The sequence below is a fragment of the Tinamus guttatus genome, unplaced genomic scaffold, assembly GCF_059628265.1.
Source record: "Tinamus guttatus ecotype Peru unplaced genomic scaffold, ASM5962826v1 Tinamus_guttatus_pri_ptg000026l, whole genome shotgun sequence".
In the NCBI taxonomy this organism is placed as follows: Eukaryota; Metazoa; Chordata; class Aves; order Tinamiformes; family Tinamidae; genus Tinamus; species Tinamus guttatus.
Window position 1 is genome coordinate 2,095,863 of NW_028288560.1, and position 22,951 is coordinate 2,118,813.

Sequence of the window (22,951 nt, forward strand, 5' to 3'; positions counted from 1 at the left end):
TGGTCGCCGTAACACAACCCCTAAAACCTGCCGGAGCCCCTTGGGGCTGCAGGCACAGCCGCCGCTGCGGCCTTGCTTGCCCCGCGGCTTCGAACCCGAGCCCAAGCTGGTGCAGCCGTGCTGGCTCCTGCAGAGAGGTGTTGATGCAGCCCCCGTGTCCCTAACGTGGTGCTCTGCTTGCCCTTCTAATCCCAATTAAGTGTCTGACTCTTCCTGATGCTTTTGCTGGGGACGTCTTCTCGTGTGTCTAATTAGTGGGGTCTTTCTCTCAAAGATTTTAGCGACCTCGACAGCTAGCCCTAATTTAAGCAGTTTATATTTGTCTCCAGTGTTAATGTCCTCATTTGCCCTTGGTCCTAGATAGGTGCGGAGGGAGCTCTCAGGATCTCTCCTTGGCTCGAATTAAGACAACCTGGATGTCCATGACGTTGGTTCCCGTCAAGCCCGTCACCAGGAGGTGCCGTCCCCGCTGGAGCCGGTGGAAGAAGGAGTAGGAGTCATTATTGCTGAGGAAGGCCTGGGCGTCGAGGCCCTCGCCGCGCGCCTCGTCCACCAGCTCGGGGCCGCAGACGGCCCCCGCCGCCGCCGTGGGCCCGTCCTGCCCGTCGGTGCCGCCGCTGAGGAAGACGACGTCGCAGGCGCCCAGGGGGCCGCCGGGCTCGTCCGCCCGCGCTCGGTGCAGCCCCAGCCCCACGCGCAGCGCCAGCTCCTGGTTGCGGCCTCCCCGGCCGCCGCCGCGCAGCCGCACCGTGGTCTCCCCGCCGGCCAGCACGCAGAGCGCGCCGCCGCGCCGCGCTCCCCGCAGCGCCCGCAGCGTCTCCCCGGGATCCCAGCCGGGGAGCTGCAGCTCGGCCGCCAGCTGCAGCAGCGGCGCCGTCCCCGCGGCGCTCGCAGGCCCGGCCGCCAGGGCCCCGCACGCCAGCTGGATGAGCTGGCAGTAGAGCGCGGCCACACGGTCCACGTCGCCGCACACGGCCGCGCTCAGCACCACGGCCACGTAGCCCAGCTCCTCCGCCCGCCGCTTGGCCTCGGCCAAAGCCAGCGCGTTGGAGCCGATGATAACGTTGAAGACGTGGGAATAATCTTCCGGAGCGGTGGGTTTTGCTGGAGAGCTGGACAGGACTGTTTCCACCGACCTGGGCAGGCGGGTCAGCAGCTCGTATTTGTCCAGGACGTGCAGGCAGTCCTGCACGCTGTGGGAGCTGGCTGCGGTGGGCCCGCTCGCTATGACGTCCAGGGGGTCGCCAATCACATCGGAAAGGATGAGGCTCACCACCTGCCAAGAGAAGCGGGTTAACGTGGCGGGCAGAGACAGGCGCCCGTGCCAAGGCATGGACACTGCTCAGAGTTACACCTGCAAAGCAAAAGATTTTCTCTCCTCAGGCTGAAACTGTCTGCAAGGGCAGCTGAAGCCTTTCTCCCTTTTGAGCAACTTCCTTGGCTTTGGACAAGATACTCCAAACCTTTGCAGTCCTCTCCGGGGAGGCCAAGACCTGTTGTTTGGGAAACAGATTCCCCCCAAAATAATGGGATTTGCTCAGTGATGGGTGCAAAACCTGCAAACACAGCTGGACCAGCCAAGGAAACAGCCCTTTGGAGAGCAGCCGGGTGCGCTCCCGTGGCTTCCTCACCGCTTACCTGTGCCGGGTATGCCAGCCGCGCCAGCCCTCCGCCCTTCAGCAGGGACAGGGCCTTGCGGACCGTGTTGAGCTCCTGTATGGTGGCCCCTCGGGAAGCCAGCAGCCTCGTGAGCTCCTGCTTCTCCTCGAGAAGGACGGGCGGCCGGGGAGCTGGCAGCAGGGCCGAGCCACCACCTGGAAGGCAGAGGAGAGAGCGGGGCAGGAGGGCGCGCGGGCTGGCCAGCCCCAAGGCAGAGGCACCCGCTCCTCCGTGGTGAAACCTCAGCTGTCTCCGGCACGCAGACACCGGCTGCGTCTGTGGCAAGTCGGGGAGCTGCCGATGTGCCGAGCAAAGCCCGGGAGGAAGGAAGCAGGGGAGAGAAGCACAACGGACCCTCAGATGCCGGCGTGATGCCTCTTCACGAGGAATCCCGTTCAGGGAGTTCATGCAATTGGGTATGGGACAGCAGCGAAGGAGGCAGGAAAAACGTTAGACAGGAAAAGCAAACTGGATGGTAAAAAAAGGATTGGGAGTGAGATGCAAGTGGAGGGTAAAGGCGGACAGAAGCACTGCCAAAACCTGCCACAAATGGGGAAGGGCTGCTCTGAGGTTAGAGGGAAACCTGCATCAATAAAACACGATGAGCAAGGAAAAGGAAAAAAATAGCCAAGGCCCCTGTTTCAATCACTTGTCAGGATGCTGGCTGAGGGGGAGCAGGGGGAGCCTTCGGGCTGCAGCGGGGCGCTGAGGCAGAGCCCGCGCCGGGCGTTACCTGAGATGAGCACGAGGAGCAGGTCGTCGGCGCCCAGCCCCTCGGCCAGCTCGCGGATGGCGCCCGCTGCCCGCAGCGCCTCCTGGTCGGGCAGGTTGTCCTTGGCGCCTTCCATGACCCGGATCCTGCTGTGCGGCCTCAGCAGCATGTCCCTGCGGGCGTGCAGGGCCTGTGTCACCCTGGTGCCCATCCACGTGTCCCTGTGCTCGCCCAGCTCCGCCACAGCCCGGGGCAGGGAGGGTGCCTGTGCTGAGGGTCTCCCCACCTCCCCAGTAAGTTGCCCATGCACCAGTGCCACGGGGAGGACCAGAGGGCCAGGACAGCGCGGTGGACACGGGGACAGCAACACCCGCAGAGGACAAATCCCCAGCAGCCCCCCCGCAAACTGGCCCGGCGCAGGCTCCTTACTGCATTCCTGCTCGCCGCAGGCTCTCCTGGATGCCCGTGGGGACGCTGACGATGCCCCGCGCGAGCTGCTCGCCCAGGATGTCCTCGGCGGCGGCGGCCATGCCCAGCACGGCCTTGCCGAAGCCCACGAGGTAGAGGCTCCCGCGCAGCGGGAACGCGCGGCCCTGCACGAGCAGGCGCGGGCGCCCGTCCGCCCGCAGCGCCAGCGCCCGCCTCAGCATCGCGGCCGGGCGCACGCTGGCCACAGCGCTGCCGAGCAGGGCCCGCGCGTGCTCCGCCAGGGACATGCCGCCCGCGCGCTCCCACCTGCAAGGCAAGGCAGCGCCGTCACCCGGGAGGGAGCGGAGGGTTTCCGCGCTGAAGAGGCTGATTTTTCTCATTCCTCTCGCTCTCCGCTAAAATCCCATTCGGAGCTCCAGGAGGGCTGGAGGGCCCAGCTGCACCCGGGAAGTCCATCCGAGCTGGTCCTCGGGCGGTATCAGCGTCACGCGCGCTTGCCACGAGCGTGGGCAGAGGAACCACAGCTGCTCAAGGTAGGGGTGCTGGTCCGGACCGAGGATGGGACCAGGGCTCGGGGGCCTCCCTCCATTCCTCCCGGCCATGTGCAGCATTTCTTGCTCCTTTCCCTCCTCCCTTCACAGCAAGTTCACTGCCTTTCTCCCGGTGCCAAAGAGCCTGTGACATGCGGCTCTTGGCCCCTCACTGTGGGGCCTGGACAGCCCCCGGCACACGCCGGTGTCCGCGTTACCTGCCAGCTCTGCCCTCTTCTGCAAAGGGACCGCTTGGGGACAAGGCCAGCGGCTGGGCCCTGCTCGGAGCGCTCGCGGGTGCAGAGGTCTCTCGCCCCGTCCCTCCCGCAGCATTGCTGTTAATCATCAAGCTGGACAAACTTTGCGACAGCCCTTCTGGGTTGGGCTGTGCGGCTCCATGCGGGGTCTTTCCTTCCCTCCAGGCACGAGGCAACAGTGTGAGCTGGGCAGGAGCCGTGCTCTCCTCCGGCAGCGGCAAGAGGAACCGCGGCTTCCCTTCCCTTCCCTTCCCTTCGTGGGATCTCAGTTAACAGCCCCGATACCGATTGCGGGTTCGCGGGGGTAAATCCAGAGTGATCCACATCGCCGGCTCTGCGCCGCTGCGGCTTGAGCTGGATTTGGCACCTTCCCACTAGCTCGGGAGCTCTCAGCGTGCGGCTCCGCTCGCTGTCAGCTCGGATTAGGCCCCGCAGGAGCGCCGGGGGCTCCCCCTGCGCCGCCGGGGCCGCTAGTGACGTCGCCCAGCCACTTTCCTGTGATTTATTTATACCGACTCAGGCAGCGGGTGCTGCAGCGGCGGCGGGGAGCAGTCGCGCGCATTAAAAAATAACATCCCTGCTCCTCTCGCCCAGGCTTTGAAAGCAAGATGAAGGGAAGGGAGCACGGCCTCGCACCCGCACGCACGCAGCCTTGGAAGGGAAAGGCGCCCAAATGGCAGCTCTCGGGCTACTGCCGGGGTGGTGGGTCTAGGGATAAGGGAATTGCCAGTTCGCTGCTCTGTCCAGGACATGGAGAAGTGACATTGTCGCCTCCCTGCCACCTTCTGCCCCTGGTTTGCTTGGAGGAAGCTGGGCTAAGGAGGGTGCTGGCGAGGTGACTCCTACGGACTCATGTTCCAGCTGACCTGAGCTTCCCAGGTCGGGAACGCCTGGAGTGTGGAACTCAGGAAAACGATGCTGAGAATTGCCCGTTCCAAAAAGACAGGAGAACTGCAAGGGTTTTAGATTATCCCCTTTAAATGAAAACTCTCTCAGCTTTTGTTAATGAGCGATGTTTCCTCGTTGCATGCATTGCCACTACAAGAGCTGCTGCTCTTTCTGCACAGGGCTCCTCCTAAGTCGCAGCAGCTTTCTCTGTTAGCTCTCGCAGCAAAAACCCAGCTCCTAATTTTCACCTTCTCTGGGAAAGAGGGAGGAAAGAGGAACCTGGACTGCGCTAAAACGTAGGCGAAATACTTGCTTGCATTATCTTTCATTAACTTTTTAATTAAAGCAATTAGGCAGGCAAGGAGCCAAGGCCAGAGGAAGACAGAAACATCCAGCCCCGGGGCAGAGACGTGGGGAGCTGCCAGGTAAATGGGACGGTGGCGGGAGCCAGCGGCACGGACACAGGCAGGCACAGCCTGCGCCGCGGGCTTGGCCCCACGCTGCGGGGAAGACAGTGCACAAATGAGCTACGCAAGGAGAAAAATGAGCCAGCCCTCGCTCCGCAGCGGGCAGCCGAAAGCAGAAAAAACGCTCCCTTCCAGGGCCAGCCTGCCACGCTGGGCAGAGCCCAGCTACTCTGGTGCCCTGTTCGGAGTTTTTTTTCCATGAGTTTATATCATAGGCTTGTATTTTTTTAAGACAAAGCAATTGGGCTTGTTGCAGGCTGATCTGATCACAATATCCCCAAAGGAACCTGTGCTGCAAGGTCTGAGGATGTTGAATATTAATGCTCTGGAAGCCTAACTAGGTGATATCTTCATGACTCTAAGTTAGTTTCCAGCTAACGTCACTGGGATTTCTCTGGATTCCCCCCGTGTGCCAGTGATTGGTGCTGGGTCCACCATGCACAGAGCCCCAAATCCCTGAGGGCACCAGAAAGAAAACTCGAGATGACTTTGGACCAAGCCCCAGTTGTTCAAGCTAATAATTTGAGCTCATGGTGTAGAAGACCGATTACATCCCTATTACAGAGCTAAAATAGCAGTTACAGCAAGTCTTAGCAGAGTCTCCTGCTACTCATTTTTCTTGCTACATGACTTTCTTCAGGCCTCTTGGTACCTAAATTACATTAAACTCACCAAGGCTTAACTCTTCCATTTTTCATGCATTATCAAGGGAGTTTACCTATGAAGTACAACAGAGCTCAGATTCTACTGCATTTAACTCCCATGTTCCCACTTGCTGACACGTCTTTTCGATCCCTCGATATATCAACTTTAATTTGCCTGGTGAGCCTTGCTCAAAATCAAGCTTGCTGCCCCAAACGGTCCCAAAAGCATTTTGGGAAAGTTTGCCAGGAGATGCGCAGGACCCAGGAGGAAAACAAGGAGAGGAAGGTTTGTTCCAAGTGACTATTCCAGGAGGATTAGGTGGGGGATTTTTCAAGACTAATCTCTTTAAATGAAAATTTAGAATTTGATTATTTTTTAATCCCACACGGATTTGCATAAAATTACCATGCGGTTTTATTCACACTTTATAAAAGATAAAATACCTGCAGGTGAGATGCACCAACTGATCACTGCTCTGATATGAGGAATTCTGTGCACAACGCGGTGCTGCGAGGGACGGGGGACAAGGACGGGACAATTCCGTTCTCCTCGGGTCACCACGGCACTCCTGCAGCAGTCACTGGGAAGGAAAAGGACATAGACAGAAGTGGCATGATTAGACAAGAGCTCTCCATAGCTGGTCTGCTAGCGGGGCAAGGAGAAAGGATGGAGTCCGAGCACCTTCGTTCAAGAATATGCTGAGCTTTGGAAACCCAGGAGTCCTAATTTCCTGTTTTCTGTACACTTCTTGGAAAAGAAACATGTTGCTCTTATGACTGATTTACTCACCAGGAAAGAGTCAACAGGGTCTCTTTGCCTTTGATGGGGAATGTAGCCTAAGGCCAGATATAGGGAAGATAAGTGTTCTGTTCAGCATTATATATATATGTATAGATCAGCATCATTAGTAAAAAAAATTAACTGTATTTGACATATGCATCTTACTAGTTTTTCTAGGTCACACTGCCTTCACTCCCAATATACCTTTTGGAAATGATTTTCCCATGTGCTTGGGATTGTAGGGAAGAGAAAAAAACTAACTAAAAAAATCCTTCTGAAGTTCAGTGCAGAACAGCACTACCCGAAGCCAAGTCCATGCCAAGTCTCCTTCCTTTATGCTGCAATTTCTCAAGCTCTCTATTCCGAGTCAAATTGCAATCAAAGTTGACAGTCATTTAAAATACAGAGAAGGATCATAGCATTCTAGAGAAGATGAAAAGTTGCCAGCCCTTGAGGACTGGAATAATAGGAAGGGGGTGAAATTCAGTACTGCAGCACACAAGGTCATGCTCTTTGGGATTAATAGCAAAAATTTATGAGCTCTTCAGTGAAATGACATAAGAGGAGAAGGAGCAGGAATATTAATCAGTCCAGGATTACAATTACGGCTGCCTCCTAGGCTGAGGCCTGGCTATGGGAGCAAGGGAGAGTGGTGGATGTAATCCACCTCGACTTCAGTGAGGTTTGTGACACTGTTCTCATTAGCAAGCGCGGGCTGGGCAACAGGCTGTTGGACTGGCTAGAAACAGCTCACTCACTGGGCTCAGAGGGCACAAATCAGTGGCTCAGGTCCAGGTGGCAGCTTGCTATCACATGAGGAGGCCCTGAGTCGATCTGGGGGGATCTGGTCTCTCCCACAGCTTCTTCGGCGGCCTGGAGGGCAGCACGGGCTGCATCCCCAGTGGCACCCGAGCAGTGTTGTTAAGAACAGCATCTCCCTGAAATTCATGTCCATTATCTGAGCAAATCAAGCACAGAACTGTTTGCATTGCGTAGGTTAGGTTACAACGGTAAGTAATATATAAATGCATAGGTAGAATACCTGCATTTAATCAATATCACTCAGGCAGCAATTAAACCTCCTTTCCATTAACTGGTTTTGCAGGTCATTATCCATAATTCCTACATAATATGACATTTTGCTAGAAGACCCAATTATCCTGCCAATTAAATTCCAGCTTGGTATAAACTGACAAACTAAGTTCCAGTGATTAGGAAGGAAGGCAGAAGAAAGAATAAAAAGGGAGTGACAAAATATCAAATCAACAACCCACAGTGTTATACAATCTAAAACTTGGCTAAGTATTGTAGGTGTTTTGAAGTAAATTGTCTTATGATGGTATTGATGAGTCATCTTTGGGCCACATGAGATAATCCAGGCTTTGATCTTACAATCTGCAGTGTGCAGGAGGACTGCTGTTCTGCATTTCTCTAACATCTTTCACTGTATGAAGATACATTTTAGAGTTTAGGCTGACCCGCAACGGGGAGCTGACCCTGACACCCTCAGAGGTAATAAAGGTGACTTTTGTTGAGTCCTCCTGTACTCCGGTGTTAAAACCCTCTATTCATTTCAGAATAAAGCTCCTTGAATCATGCTGGCTAGCCAGTCTGATCAGGATACAAAAGGACCTAAATCTGTAATAGTGAGCTGTAGTAAACAAACTGCAGGAGCAAGTAAGCGCAGAAAAGACTTTTGTTTTACCAAATGAGACATATGCATGTGCAATAATTAACCGTATTTGAGTGACATGTAAACAGACCTTTGACAATACTTGCCAGATTTACTGGTGTTTGACCACAGGAGGGCAATATTATTCTAAAAGCAAAAGCAAACTGTTCTGGAGACTATGAAAGAGAAATACAGTTAACACGTATGAAGGCATCTAGGGTTTATATTTCCTTCTTTGGGTTCTAAGCTTCTCGAGGACTGAAATAATGACAGGAAGGGTATTCTCCTAAAATTAAAATACCAGCTTATGGGAAATTTTATTGGGGAAATTTTAAAGGGTCTGATAGATATTGCTGTGCATGGAGAATAATGCTTGAAAAGGAAAAGTATCATCATTGATTATATTAAAGGAAAGGGGATTCTGGTGTCAGAGCAGGCGCAGATAAATATGGGAGCTAAGTCTCGACTGAAGGAGCTGAGCTCCTGGCTGGCTTTGAGGCGAGGGCAGGATCCCTGGGGAGAAGCACCCCAGGGCTTTCCCTGCGGATAAGCAATGGGAGCTGCTGAGGCTCTGCAGCCACAAACCACCCTGACCCCTGAGACCCCTTTTCCTTATGGATAGGAAACAAAACAGAGCAAGAAACAGAGGAGCAAAAAAGAGGCAAAATACCGAAGGCAGCGGCACAGGGACTGTTCTCTGGATGCCATCCAGAGGCGCTCGGCCTGCAGCCACCGCCACACTAGTGACTGGTTTTCACCCCGTGCCACCCACAGCGTTTCACATGGCTGGGAGAGCCGGTGGCCCCAGGAGCGCGGCGGAGGCTGCTCCATGGACGAGGGTAGAGGGAAGGAACAGGCACAGCTCCCGCAGCCCTGCTCGCTTGGCAGTCCCACCTCACGGTGGTGGCCTGGTGCCCTTGTCACGGTCTGTGGCCAACCAACCCCCCCTCCCCCAGGTGGGCACGCGTGGCGTGGAGGAGCGGGGCCCTGTGTGCTTGGGACTACAGCGGCTGCCGAGGCCACGGTGACAGGCGGCGCTGCGGGGGAGCGCCACACTCAAAATGGCCGCCGCCACACGTCAGTGCCCTTCTCCCTCCCAGCAGGCCGCGCGCGCGCCCCGCCGCCCTCCCACAAAGCCCCGCGGCGGAGCGGCGGCCCCGCCCCGCGCTCCCGCCGTGCCCCGCGCGCCGCCCCGCCCGTGGCGGCGCACAAGATGGCGGACACAATGCGGAGGAGCCGCCTCGCCGCGGCCTGAGCGGCCCGCGCGCCGCCGCCGCCCGCCGCCCCCTCCCCGCCGCCCGCGGCGCGGCCCGGCACGGCCCCGCGGCATGAAGCTCACGGACAACGTGCTGCGGAGCTTCCGCGTGGCCAAGGTCTTCCGCGAGAACTCGGACAAGATCAACTGCTTCGACTTCAGCCCCAACGGCGAGACCGTCATCTCCAGCAGCGACGACGACTCCATCGTGCTCTACGACTGCCAGGAGGGCAAGTGAGTGCGGGCCGCGGCTCCGGGAGGCGCGGGCAGGGCCGCCCGCTGCCCGGGCCGCTCCTCTGGGCGCGTCCCCCGGGGCCGGGGGCGGTAACGGCGATCGGGGGCGGGCTCGGCCCGGCAGGGAAGTGCCAGCCCGGGGCTTCCCCCTGCCGCCTCGCGGGGAGCCGTGGGCTTCCGAGCGGGGGTGTCTGTGAGAGCGGCTCCCCGCGCGCCTCCAAACGGAGCGCCCCGATCGCGGAGTGCGCTGGGGAAAGCGGCTGCTCCCTGCTCAAAATCCCTTTTCTAGTCGCATTTTTATCCATGAAGCACCTTTAAATTACCCCTGTGACTTGCGTCTATCTCCAGAAGTGGTCCAAATTAATAATGAACCAATAAATATCCCTGTTGACTAATCTTATTTAGCGTTATTAATAAACTGTTAATGGATTTAGGTGCATTGGTTGCTCACTGAATGCAGTTGTGCCGTTTATCCTGCTTCCTTTACCATTCACACAATCTTTGTCCCAACTTTTGGGTGGATTACTGTAGTTTGCACAGCGCTTGAAATATGGTCTTCTTGCTCAGAGAATGCAAGTATGCAAAGAAAATCAGTTGTGGTTTTTATCTTAGAGTAACCACAAAGTATTTTATGAGAGCTGGGGCAAAGGGAGCCAAATGAGTGTATTATTTCTTTAAAAACCTGCTGTCTGGGCAATTTTGAGTTGTTAAAAAATATTTTCACATTTAGGATACTGATTTTCAGTCAAAGCTTCAAGGTGCCGTAGAGAGGTGAAAGCTGAGCCTGGAATTCAGTTCAGGGAACCAAAGAGATTTGTCTCTTGATATATATCATGCAATAAGGAATTTAAAAGCTGAGAATGATGCAAAGAAAAACAGTGGTTGCAAGTAAGGCACTGTGTGTTTGGCGCAACTATGCAACTCATCTAAATTATTCTCAATTATGTTTAACTTTACTGCTGGTGTAGAGACTTGGAGACTTTTTGGGCAGATGAGAGTAGACAGCATCACGTTCATATAACAATGCAAGAAAAAAGTGCTGTTTGTAGGAAAGAGGATGGATAGGGCAGCAAAACAGGAGTGAAAATGATCCTGCTTAGGAGTGCCAGGAGGGAGGTGTGGTGGTGCTGCATGTGTTTTATGGTAATCCTGCCTTCCTCACCCGTCCTGCTTATTTCCTCACCCTTACCCGTCTGAGCAGGACCTTGTACCTGCTGCGTTGGACAGCCTGTCTTCTGCTTTGTCTCTTTATTCTGTGCCATTTTTATTGTATGTTGTTTTATATTTGCTTAGACTGTTCGCTTTGCAGGTTAATGTTCTTGCCACTCCCTGATACACAGCAAATATTAATTTGAAATGCATTACTTGTATAAATAAGAACAGGTAACATAATATGGATGCTGTCTGCCATGGGCGCTATTCTAGGTCCTCATCACATACCATAGCAGAAGGGCTGAGTGCTGTTAATGCAGATACTATTGATTCTTCTTCCCCTTTCAAACTTGTAAAGAACAATTTGATGAGTTGGGAGGCATTTGGTCCTTTCATTCCTCTCTCTCTGCAGTCCTGGTGGATGCTGTACAGTGAAAGGATTTGCTTTAATTAAGTTAGACATAAAAGATCGATGGTCTCTTGCTGCAGTATTATAGGGCAAAGAGAGCAGTTTGAGCAAGGTAACCCACGTTTGGGGTGCATTTCTGCAGTGGCTACAAGGTTAATTTGGATGCTGCTCACGTACTATTAACCAGCTTCAACCACAGATGTGATTTTGGAGGTGTCTAGGGATGAAGGGGATGCTTTTGTCTCATCTTAGAAAGCTTGGGCTGTGAATTACTTTGTCTCAGGAGGTTTGCATGGTGATGAAAAATTGAATCAGTGACTGATTATTGTTGTGATGTGGTGGAATTTGACAGATTCCCACCTATAGTTAGTTTGTTTCAAAGGTCTGAATCTCTTGTCGTCTTGTAAGTATTATTCCTAAAGAATCTAAGGGCCAGCGGAAGAGTTTTCTGCTTTTGATGTAGTAAAGGTGGCCTAAATGGTAAGCTTTTCCCAGTATAACAGTGGCAAAATTTTGACTTGCTTCTTTCATTTGGTTTCCTTTTAGTAGGAGTAAAGCTGAGAAACTCAAAAGTGCAACTTTGTTCAGTTCCGCTTTAAGTATGTGCATGCCTGTCTGCTTGCTTTGCCATTCCAGAATAAACTGTAGGGAGAGGGGAATCCCCTTCCTGGTGTAAGCAAGCCCGTCTGAGGGGACTGCCATTTCTAAGCTGTGTTGGCCAGCAAACGCCAGGACAAGATTCTCTCCTTGAAAGAACGTCTCTTTATTTTGTATACGGAACAAGCTTGAAAGACTAGTGTTATTTTTTCCTGAACGTACAGTAATTTTGGAGATGACATTCCCTTTGTTTTCCAAATGTGTAAATGGTCACTCTTGTGATTTCAATCCACTATACATTAACAAGTAACTTCAGGGAAGAACTGTCTCAAAGCAAAAATCAAGAGGCTTGTCAACATCTGGTGGGGTTTAAGAATGATCGAAAATGCTCAGAGTAAAGTGGTACCTTGTGAGCCTGGTACAATATAACAGTGGCCTAGCAAAGGTTTGTTTAGGTTGCATTTCAGTATGTATTAGTTGTATATTATTTTATGCCCAGGGCTTTGATTGAAAATTGGGCCTTTCCTTCGGTCTTTACGGATTCTAGTACCGCTTTGGTGATAGTGTATCCAGCCTGGGGTCCAAGGGTTGTAGGGCGGTGGAATCCAGCGTTTCCTGTTCCAGAGAGCACAGATCTGCCCTGGTTCCTGTCTAACCACAGCACGGTAGCTGTATCGGTGAGCCTGGCGATACAACCTGTGCTGGTTGTATCCGTTCTACCTGTGCTGACACTACTTCTTACAAACCTTGCCCGTGTTTTGTTTTATAGCAGCCTTGACAGTTATTTTCTGAAGAATTTTTCTTTGGGGATATTTCTTGATGGTTTTTTTCCAGTGAGCTCAGTATATTAACCTTAAAGTTGGCTTATGTTTAGTGATAGCAATTTGTTTAAAAATACACAAAACTGGAAGCTTTCCTTTTTGTATGTAAGTAGTAAATTGCAGCAGATGGTGTTGTGTGCCAAGTGGCACACTGCTGCTTTTACCAGCTTCCATGGAAACTTCACCTTTGGGCAAATAACAGTTGCTTTCCTCCTCTTTGGTAAAAATCTCGTGTCTGTTTCTTGTTGTTAATATCTTCATGTATATTCTCAAGTTTAAGGGATTGCCCCTCCCCAGTTAGAAAGGGAAAAAGTCTGACTGTTGGTCATGGTATTTTTCCAATTTAGAGTTTGTGTACATATACACTTTGTGGACACTTTGTACCACATTATTTAAAATAATGTGGAGAGAGAAATTTGCAAACTCGGCTCGTTTGTCCAGTCACCAGTGGCAAATTACAATTGTAAAATGTAACATGAGAAAAAACTCAAGTCTATTCCAGAACAGAGCAAGTTTTCAAGGTTTTTACTACTCCTTATTTTGTCCTTTTTTCTTTTGGTTAGGAAAGCTCCAAGGTTTTGTGTCTGAACTCTGGGTGCTGCCAGGAAGTTTTAATTTGCTCCTGTGTTGTGCCGCCTTTGCCTGTTATTTTACTCAGCCTGACAGCTGTCTCAGCAAGCTGTGTTCTTATTCTGGTTAGCGCTTCTGAGCTTTAAACCTTTCATGGGTAAGGAAGAAACAGCAGGCATGAGGTTTTGGTATTTGTAAATAAATAAAGTAAAAGCAAGTTGCATGTGCATAGCTCAGGTAACCACAAAGAGCAGAATGGGGAAGTACCTTAAATATAATGTCGGTGAACATTGGTTCCTAAATTTAAAGCACTTACATTTGTGCTTTCCATCTGTACCATGGTTGCACCTGTCGAATTTTTGGAGCTTTGAAAGTTTACTGTAAAGAACTGAAGAAGAACCTGTGAAGATTTGGAGTGAATGATATGGGTAATGTAGAGCTTTTAGTTACTTTTCCTGTATAGACTTTCAGTTTTTGGAAGTTTAGTCCCAGCAAGTTCACCCAAAGGCTGGCGCTGTGACTTCTGCTCTGTAAAAATTAATCCGTGAAGACTATTTTTGCTTTAGAATGGAGTGTCTCCAGTTTCTGCTCTTGTTTGGATGGGTAGATTTCAGGCTAATGAAAACAAGGAAAGAAAGTGAGGCACCTTAGAGGCACCTCATGCCCGAGGGTATAGCCTGAGCTGTTGCTCTGGTCGTGGTTTTGGTTCAAAGGGCTCCTGCTGTTTGTTTCCGTTCTCACACCGTCCTCAGCTTGCATCGACAGAGCTTTTTATGGGGCTGGGTAATAAACAGAGTTCAGAATTTCTAGATTAAAAGTAGCTTTCTGGAAGAAAAAGAATTGTGTTATTGCTAACCTTGATCAGCATCCCTTGCTGGTTTGCTGCCCAGCTGCAGGAACCACTCTGCTACCGTAGCTGGGGCAGGAGGGTGCTGAGGAGCTTCTGCCTCATCTGCAGCTGAAAGATGTGCTTAAACTGCTGCTTCTAACTTGACTTTTCACCTAAGTGTCTGTTATTGCAGTACTTCACTTTGTACATCACAGACCCTAAAAGTCCAGTTTTGTAGGTCTTCACAGCTCTCATTAGAATGTCTTTAATTATATCACAGCATGTTACATCGGAGTCTTATACTTTAATTAAGGTTGGGATTTGAGTACAATTGTCCAGCAGTTTGAGAGCATCTCTGGTGCTTTTAAGACTAATAATACATATGTGGTTGTGCTCATAACAAAAAGCCCTGGTTCTGAGCCAGGCACTCAGGTCTAGGTTTTGAACAAACAGAAAATACAAAGGCAATCCCTGTCCCCAACCAAATTATTCTGAATGGGGAACTAAAAAAGAAAACCCAGAAGAAGAATTGGAGTATTTTGAAGGGCAAGTGAATGATGAGGCAGTGCTGTTTGACATTAAGGACTCATTACTTTAGGCCCTCCAACTCTTCACAGTAGACATCATGGGAAAGGAATTTTTGAAGGAGGCTGCTGAATTTTGGAGGTGTTGTAATGAACTCTTTGAGCCTCGGGCCTTGCTTGAGAATTAAATATAAATGTTTTTCTTTCCTTGCCTGAAAGCATCTGGCAACTTCTAATGGTCTAGTATTGTTAGTGTGGTGAGTCTGAGCTTCTGCAGCGGGTGCAGCTATTTCTGCTTCCTTCTGGCAGACCCAAGAGAACGCTGTACAGCAAGAAGTATGGAGTGGACCTCATCAGGTACACGCACGCTGCCAACACGGTGGTCTACAGCTCCAACAAAATAGATGGTAAGTGCCCAGATGGAGCTTCATGGCAAGTTTTTATTTATTAATTTATATTTGGGTTTTAATTTAAAATTCAAATTTAGCAATTTGCACAGATACATTCAATAATTCTTCTATGCAATAATATTTCTTTGTAATGTTTCAGATTGTCTCAATATTGCTTTGTAGTCGTAGTCTTGCAACCAGAAGTTCAGAGTGTTCGTCCTTCAGAATTGCATTATTATCAGTCTTTAGTGAGGATAGAAAGAGTGTGAAAATACTTGTTGCTTGTACTAACTGCAAGGCTAATGAAAACTATCAGTGCATTTTGTACCTATGCTCTGGGGTCCACATGCCTTAGTACTAGTCTAATACATGTACTCTTGGGCAAGGAGCGTTGCATTTGGCCTACCTTGCTGTTACCAGAAGAGAAAATGAAGCCGGATGTGTTGTAGGAGGGCTGACACTTGCTCCCAAACACTCGGTTTATGTTGGAGTTGCTGCGATTTGTTTATTTCGGAAGAGTTTCTCAAGACGTGTGAGCTGAGTCGCGCCTGCCTGCTCCCAGGCTGAGGTAGTAGTTTGTACAGTTTGAGGGTCTATGATACCACCCGGTACAGGAGATAACTGTACAGGCCACTGCCTTGCCTGGGACAGAGCGCTGCCGCCGGGGACCCTCTCAGCTGCGTTTCCCCCATGCCTCCTCTTAAAAGAAACCCAAGTTCTGCACGGATCCTTCTGGAATCAGGTAATGCCAGTCCTTGCAGGAGAACACGAGATGTGTGTGTGAACAGCCTGCTTGGAGCACGTTCCGTCCGCTCATATCGGAATGTGAAACTTACTTTTGTGCGTTAATGTTTTTGGGATAGTTATTTAAGCCTTCTAGAGCCTCTAGAATGGTGTGTGGTCAGGATTGTTTCCCATTTGATGAGTTGCCCTTAATTTTGTTGTCAAATATTAGAGGATAGTGTGGAACTCTGATCTCAGCAGGATGGGAAGTTTCAGGCAAAAAGTGGTGATTTCCAAGGCAGAAAAACTCTCAACTCAAATTCTTATTTCTCTGTCCCTCTCTCGAGGTTGCACCTGACTAAATGCAGAGAGTTCATAAAGGTGTTGATTATTCGATTAAAAACTTTTTTGTTTAAGACTTGCTATTTTTTAGTGTTCCTGTCCTGGCTTTGCAGTCCATATTCATCTACTCTCTGGCTAAGTGCTGGAATTCATGCATTTTCTATGCTTATTGTTTGCCTGGAGACAAAGCAAAAAAAGGTGGTGAAATCAACTTGTAGAGTCCAGATTTTATGAGAATGATGGAATAAAATCTTCTAATGCTTTAAAAGTTAATTTATAATTTGCTACTGGAGTGAGCCCAGTGGAGGGCTACTAAAATGGTTGAGGGACTGGAGCATCCCTCATATGAGGAAAGGCTGAGAGTTGGGCCTGTCAACCTGGAGAAGAGAAGGCTGAGAGGGATCTTATCAGTGTGTAAGTGTCTGAAAGGAGGGTGTAGAGAGGATGGGGCCAGACTCTACTCAGCGGTGCCCAGCGGTAGGGTAAGAGGCAAAACTTCACTCTGAGGGTAATAGAGCACTGGGGCAGGCTGCCCAGAGAGGCTGGGGAGACTCCATCCTTGTAAGATACTCAAGAGGGCCGTGGCCACCTGCTCTGGGTGACCCTGCTTGAGCAGGGGAAGTTGCACTGAATGGTCTCCAGAGGTTCCGTCCAACATCAACCGTTCTGCGATTCTGTTAAAAGTCATGTGGCAGTTTATAAATCTTAACGTGCTTGGACTATGGAAAATACCCTTCCTGACGCTTTCCATTCTCGCCGGTGGAAACCACGTTGCTTTATGTCTCTTTCGAACTTGATGCTGTTTAAGTCAGACCTGAAGTCAAGGAACCAGGTTTACTTAGTGTGGCAAGAGTCTCGTGCTGTCAGGTCCAGGTTTACTGTGCAACCTGTTATGCTCATGGTGTGATAAGGCTTGTGTTTTATTCTTATGGTTTCAGATACAATACGATACTTGTCGCTGCATGACAACAAATACATCCGGTATTTCCCGGGGCACACAAAAAGGTAAGATGTCATCTGCAGAACAGTACAGGAGAGATGGAAATAATGGTTGTCATGAGTATGAATTGTGTTAGACTCAACTGAGGCTCCTTCTCTTGGTAGAAGAGTACTCATGGGGAATTAGAAACTTGCATGCAACTGTTGGGCTAGATGTTGCATCAGGATTCATGTGCTCCTCTGTGTTACAGAGTGGTTGCCCTTTCAATGTCTCCAGTGGATGATACTTTTATTTCTGGATCTCTCGATAAAACTATTCGACTTTGGGATCTCCGCTCTCCAAATTGCCAGGTAGGAATATCAAATTCATGGGTGCATTTTTGTGCATTAGGGAACATTCTTTTGGCTAGAGTGGTGTGCAGTGGCTGCGTACTTGCTACAAAAACAAATACTACCACTCTAACATAGGCTGCAGAGTTAGCACTGATGCCTCCCTGGAATGCTGAAGGAATTTGGATCATGAATCCTTATGAAATATTAGTAACATTACTCACTTTGACCCTTATCTCTGTGCTGGAGAGGCCCTGGGAAGAGCAAGAAGTAGCACCCAGAGCTGATGAAACAAGAGAAGAGCTGGATGTCATCAGTTTGCTAATCAGGCTGCTACACGGTGCAACGAGTGTGCTCTTCTAGCAGGCATCTCTCCTGGGCTGGGCATGGTAACAGAGCAGGAATTGAGAGACTTATTTTATTGGAGTGTCCGTAGAGTCTTTGTGCTCAAAGTCAATATCTCAGTGCCATTAAATGTGATGAAGAAATTGGAGGTCTAAAACAACTACTGTAAGGTCTGTTCACCGCTTGTGCTGCCTTTTTTTTATTGGTGCCACCTGTTAGAGTAGAGTCAATAGTTTTTTGCTTTGTTCAGAAATTATTTTCTTATTTTGCTGGAATACGGTATATTTTTTTTTCTTTTGCTTGGAACACGCTTATGTGGGCTGAGAAACATTGTACTTTTGTTGTATTCTCCTTTCTTAGTGGAACCAAAGTGTTGGTAAGAGGGGCAGGTACTGATGCCAGCTGGTACAACTGTAAATGCAAAATGAATCACAGAACAGTTGAGGTTGGAAGGGACCTCTAGAGATCATCTAGACCACCCCCCTTGCACAAGCAGGGACACCTAGAGCACAAGGCACAGGGAGGCATCCAGGCAGGTTTGGAAAATCTCCAGAGAAGGAGACTCCGCAGTCTCTTTGGGAGTTACATTTCTGACAAAACAGTGTTTTTTTACCTTAAAAACAAGTGTTTTTTTTAACTTAGAAATCTTAATTCCACCCTTTCCTGGAGGCGTGCTCTAAATGAGCTGCTCACCGTTTATTCTTGCTCATGTGTAAATTTACTTTGTAATGCTTCTCAGTGTAGGAGTTGCAACAGATAAAATTGTAAATTCCTTGGCAGCTCTGTGATTTATGCTAATGCCTGAAACTATGAGACTAGCAGAGCCAGGACTTGCAGGTAGAAGCTGCATCCTGGAAAGTTTGGGAAGCACGTATGGGGAGTGACGCTTGTCATTCCCAGTTTGCCCATGGGATGGCAGCCGTCGTGCGGTGAAGCAGTGCAGAGGAGTCACAGCCGTCCTGCTCACGGTGGCATTTTGAGTGTTAGATTCCTTACTGCCGGCTCTGGAGCTCTGTACAGCCACCTGGAGTAGTCAGAGTTGCTTTTGTTTGAGGAGCTGATGCCTGAAATTTTTGTAAAACTCTGTATTTGTGATAAACTTGCAGCTTTCAGCCTGTAGGTTGCTGTCCTGCTCACAGTGGGATCAAAGGGTGTTGCTGGAAACGAGCACATCCATTTAATGAAATAAACTGTACCGCTCTACTTTTTAGGGTCTTATGCATCTCCAGGGGAAGCCTGTGTGCTCTTTTGACCCCGAGGGGTTGATTTTTGCTGCTGGAGTCAATTCTGAAATGGTGAAGCTTTATGATCTCCGCTCTTTTGACAAGGTAAGATATGCGCGCTTCGTTTCTTATGCCTGTTAGCTCCCCAGAAGTATCTAAACCCATCATTCAGCATCCACGCTTGCTTGAAACACTGGGTCGCCGCTAGCTGTTACCTGGGGAGTTTTGGTAAGTAAGTAGAGGCAAGTTCATGGTTTCAGCAGCATGGTTTCCTGAAATCCACTCCAGGATCAGGTTTGCTTCAGCCAGATCTTTAACTTGTTTCAGACCCCTGTTTGGGGTGGAGGGGTTTTCTTTGGTGAAGAGCGTTAGGAAAGATGGACAGACCACGATCATTGGGCGGACACCCAAACTGGATATGGCTGAAGCTATGCTTGGTGCTAGTTATTGCCACTGACTTTCTAAAACTGTGCCACAAGTTCCTAGTTTAGCTTCAGTAGGCAGCCTTGCTGGAAAATGAAAACTTAACCATGCCTTAAATTTCTTTTCTTGGATGTAGTAGGATTGAATTCTCTTGAAACTCGACTGGCAGTGAACCATGGTTGTGTGTGCGTCTCCTGTGGGAGTACGAGATACTGAATGATGACTCTGGAAAGCCAGGGCTTCACACTTCTCTTTGAAACCTATACACAGTGGCAGGTTATTGCTGTAACATTTTTCTTTGGCTGGTAGCTTGTGTTTTTCTGTTCTATCAGGGTATGCAGCTTTAAAAAAAAAAAAAAAAAAAACTTTTTTTTTTGCTAGCAGTAATAGTAGCCTCTTATTAGCAGTGATGCATGCAGTCTGTCACTTTTCCTCTTCTTTTTTTCCTTTGAAGGGTCCATTTGCTACCTTTAAAATGCAGTATGATCGAACATGCGAGTGGACAGGTTTGAAGTTCAGTAATGATGGCAAACTCATCCTCATATCAACCAATGGAGGCTTCATTCGACTGATTGATGCTTTCAAAGGAGCTGTCCTGCATACGTTTGGGGTGAGCACATTTTCTGTATTACCTGCTTGAAACTTGGTGCTAAGAACTTGATGGGGGTGATGTGAACCCAGTGGCAAACAGCTAAGATGGTGCTTTGTGTTGTGGGCTAGATCTCTTCCTTCCTGTTGTGAATGACAAGGTATGGATTTCAAAGGAGGCTGCTTAACATATGGGCTGACAGGTTGTCTGGTTTGTCTTGAACTCGGGACATTCTTTAAACCTCTATTTCCACTTTAAAAGCTTGTCTGTGTCTCCTTTTGGTACAGATGTCTGTTTCCTCATCAGTGAGGAAAAGGTAAATTTAGGCCCGTTATCACCAAAAAGCAGCAGTCCTGCTCCTCTCTGCCCTCAAAGCCCTGCAGGGCCATAGGGAGGAAGGTGCCCTTTGCTGTGAGCGTGTGGACGTGCTCTCTGCTACATGGTGTCCTGTTTTGTGCCCTAGGGGTATAACAACAGTAAGGCTGTCACGCTGGAGGCATCCTTCACGCCAGACTCTCAGTTCATCATGATAGGTAAGATGATATCCTTAGCATTTATGTGTTCTGAAACCAGATGTGTTGCCTAGGACTAAAAGAGTGTCTCTGGGACCAGCATATATCTAAATAATACAAGGTAACCCTAAGCTGCAGAGTCCTTTTGCTGTGCAGCAAGGTCTGAGAGGTGGGTGGCAGGAAGCAGCTGCAGCTCCTGTCAAAGCTGGTGCTGCAGGTTGGGCACCCCGGGCATGCGCTGCCCTCTAATGCTTCTGTGGGGTGTTGTCCCTCTAGGCGCTTTCTTTTTATTCTCTGTTTGCTCATGGCTCTAGCTGGTATGTCAAATTGTTTAATTTACTGGCAATTGATAGACTTTTTTTTTTCTGGCCAGGAATTTTCTGCTTGTGCCCTTCCAAACGAAAACTGCAGTAGGAAGAAAATCTAAAGTGCTTATTCCTGTTCATTTTTTACTTATGCTTAGTGTGCAACTTGTGCTGCTTATTTTTTTGCCTCTGGAAGGGCGTACAGAGAAATATGGAAGCAGAAGAAAATTCTGTGCACTTTTTATTAGGAATCCTACTTAAGATGAGACTAAAAGAGACTTAAATAGTAAAAATGCTAAGTATGCAGCTCCTGAGCACTGTGATAGTGAAAGCTTGCCGGCATAATTAAAATGAAAAGCTTGCTCTGCTGAACTCATTAAGGCAGTGATATCTCTAATGAAGCTTCTGCTAGTCAGCATAATGTGTTGATATCTGGTTATCTTCAAGCCAAAGCCTTTGGTTTGATTTTGTGCTTAACTAGTCAAATGTTTATCTGTGTGTGGACCTCTCCAGTGTATCTTCTGTATCTTGATTTGTGTTTTTGTTTTACTCCTGCTCACAGGTTCAGAGGATGGCAAGATTCATGTTTGGAATGGGGAAAGCGGCATGAAGGTGGCTGTGCTGGATGGGAAACACACGGGTCCTATAACCTGCCTGCAGTTCAATCCAAAATTCATGACTTTTGCTAGTGCATGTTCCAATATGGTAAGAGATAGGGTTAAGTTCCTCTAGTGCATTCATGTCCTGGCCCTTTGGAGTAAAGCTGAGAAGGCCCCGGGCTCTGCCAGTGCTCCCTGCCTCGCTGCAGGTCCTGGCAGACCTGGGCTTGAGCAGATGCAGGGTGACAGCACAGTGGGTGAAGGTGCTTTAGGTGGTTATAATGTGACTGCTGTGTTGGCTTTTTGTGCCTGGCTTGCTCTAGAGAATGTGCAGAGCAGGGCAAGCAAGAATTGTAATCTAAACTGTTGGGGCACTGCTTCCTTGTGGGCTCTGCCCATGTGTATGCAGAAGGGAGCAGCAATGGACTCCTGACCCGTGCTGCAAGGAGGCCTGTGTTCTGCTATGTAAAACATGTTTTTTTCCTCTTTTGCAGGCCTTTTGGTTGCCAACTATCGATGACTAATTCCTACGCTGCAGCTGCTGCCAGGTGACATCCCTAGTGCTAACAGCAGCCTACTCTCCCAAGGATAGTGTTGGGATTGCTTAGCTCTCCTCAACTGTTCCCACTCCTGTGTTATGTTTCCATATGTCTTACCTTTGTTTGCTGCATTCCTTTGCAAGGACTCCTCCACTCAACCTCCTCGTATGTTCAGAAGCAGCATGTGGCTCTTTCTTACCTTCCAGTCCATTCCCACCTGAGGCTGGAGCTGGCACGGTATTATTCCTGAGCAACGGAGTCCAATTTATTTATAAAATGCTTGTGGCAGTTTTTAATCTGTAATTGTGTTTTTATTTTTCCTGTAAATGTACAATGTTGTTGATGTTCCAAGGTTGAACATGCAGTTTTTTCCCCCCACGAGCGCGTGTTTTAACATCGGGAATTTTTGATTTCATTGTGGTCTGCGGATGCAGAGTTACTCCTGTGCCAAACATGAATGCTGACTGTTTTTAACTCAGATAGTAGATGCTGGGTGCTTTTTGCAGCTGAACACGTGCTGAAAGTTTGTGACTGTAAATAAGCATTACATGGCCTATCATCCTTTTTTTGTTGTTTTAGTGTGCAGCAAAACATAGAGGTTTTCTCCACTGCCAGAGCTTGAAGGAGTCTCCTTTGCTGTGGCAGCCTCCCCGAGGCACACGCAGTGCTGAGGAGATCTGGTCAGTGCCCAAGCAATAAAGGAGGTTGACGGCAGCAAGCTGGAGAAACCGAGCGAGGATTGAAATCAGTCTGCCCATGTGTCTTTCTCATGTATCATCCTGGCTGATCTTACTTGTAAATATTGGAGGGGAGGAGGGAGGGTAGTGGGAATGGGCCATATTTTTTTACTTTTAGATATTAAAGAATACGATGTGGGCCAGTATTGTGGGCTGTTTAGGCTGTTTGCCTTCACCGATGCAGTTATCCCCTCCTGGTTTGTAAATAAGCTCCGTTAAACTCTCCCAGCCCAGGTTTAGAGCCACATCCCTTTCGCGGGTGGAAGGGGCGTGCACAGCTGGCTCAGCGCGCGCTTTGTCACAGGTCGTGCAGGTTTCCGGTGAGCGCTGGAGGAGCTACTCTCTCTTGCCAGACAGAGTCTGCAGAACTGAATGCAAAAGCTGTTCCAGGTGCAGTGTGACTTGGCTCTGCTGTGGCCTGGCTCCAAGGAATGTCCCTCTGGGAGACAAGAAGGGAATGCGCTCTCACTCCAGGGGAGCTTGCTGGGGTACAGTGCGAGGCAGCCTTCAAGCACTGCCCCGAGAG

General features: G+C 49.4%; 2 protein-coding genes across 2 annotated transcripts; one reads left to right on the forward strand and one right to left on the reverse strand.

The window, feature by feature from the left end:
* Positions 1 to 286: 286 nt before the first annotated feature.
* Positions 287 to 3,087, reverse strand: GLYCTK (glycerate kinase). The gene is made up of 4 exons (XM_088526485.1): positions 2,801 to 3,087; positions 2,393 to 2,544; positions 1,639 to 1,814; positions 287 to 1,276 (listed from the first exon to the last, which is right to left on the reverse strand). The coding sequence occupies exons 1-4, from the start codon at positions 3,085 to 3,087 to the stop codon at positions 380 to 382; spliced, it is 1,512 nt and encodes a 503-aa protein (XP_088382611.1). The 3' UTR covers positions 287 to 379.
* Positions 3,088 to 9,309: 6,222 nt separating this feature from the next.
* On the forward strand, positions 9,310 to 22,571 carry WDR82 (WD repeat domain 82). The gene is made up of 9 exons (XM_088527478.1): positions 9,310 to 9,528; positions 14,740 to 14,837; positions 16,823 to 16,889; positions 17,075 to 17,174; positions 18,710 to 18,826; positions 19,599 to 19,754; positions 20,197 to 20,266; positions 21,113 to 21,255; positions 21,644 to 22,571. Exons 1-9 carry the CDS (start codon positions 9,368 to 9,370, stop codon positions 21,671 to 21,673), a joined length of 942 nt encoding a protein of 313 aa, XP_088383604.1. The 5' UTR covers positions 9,310 to 9,367; the 3' UTR covers positions 21,674 to 22,571.
* Positions 22,572 to 22,951: the final 380 nt, after the last annotated feature.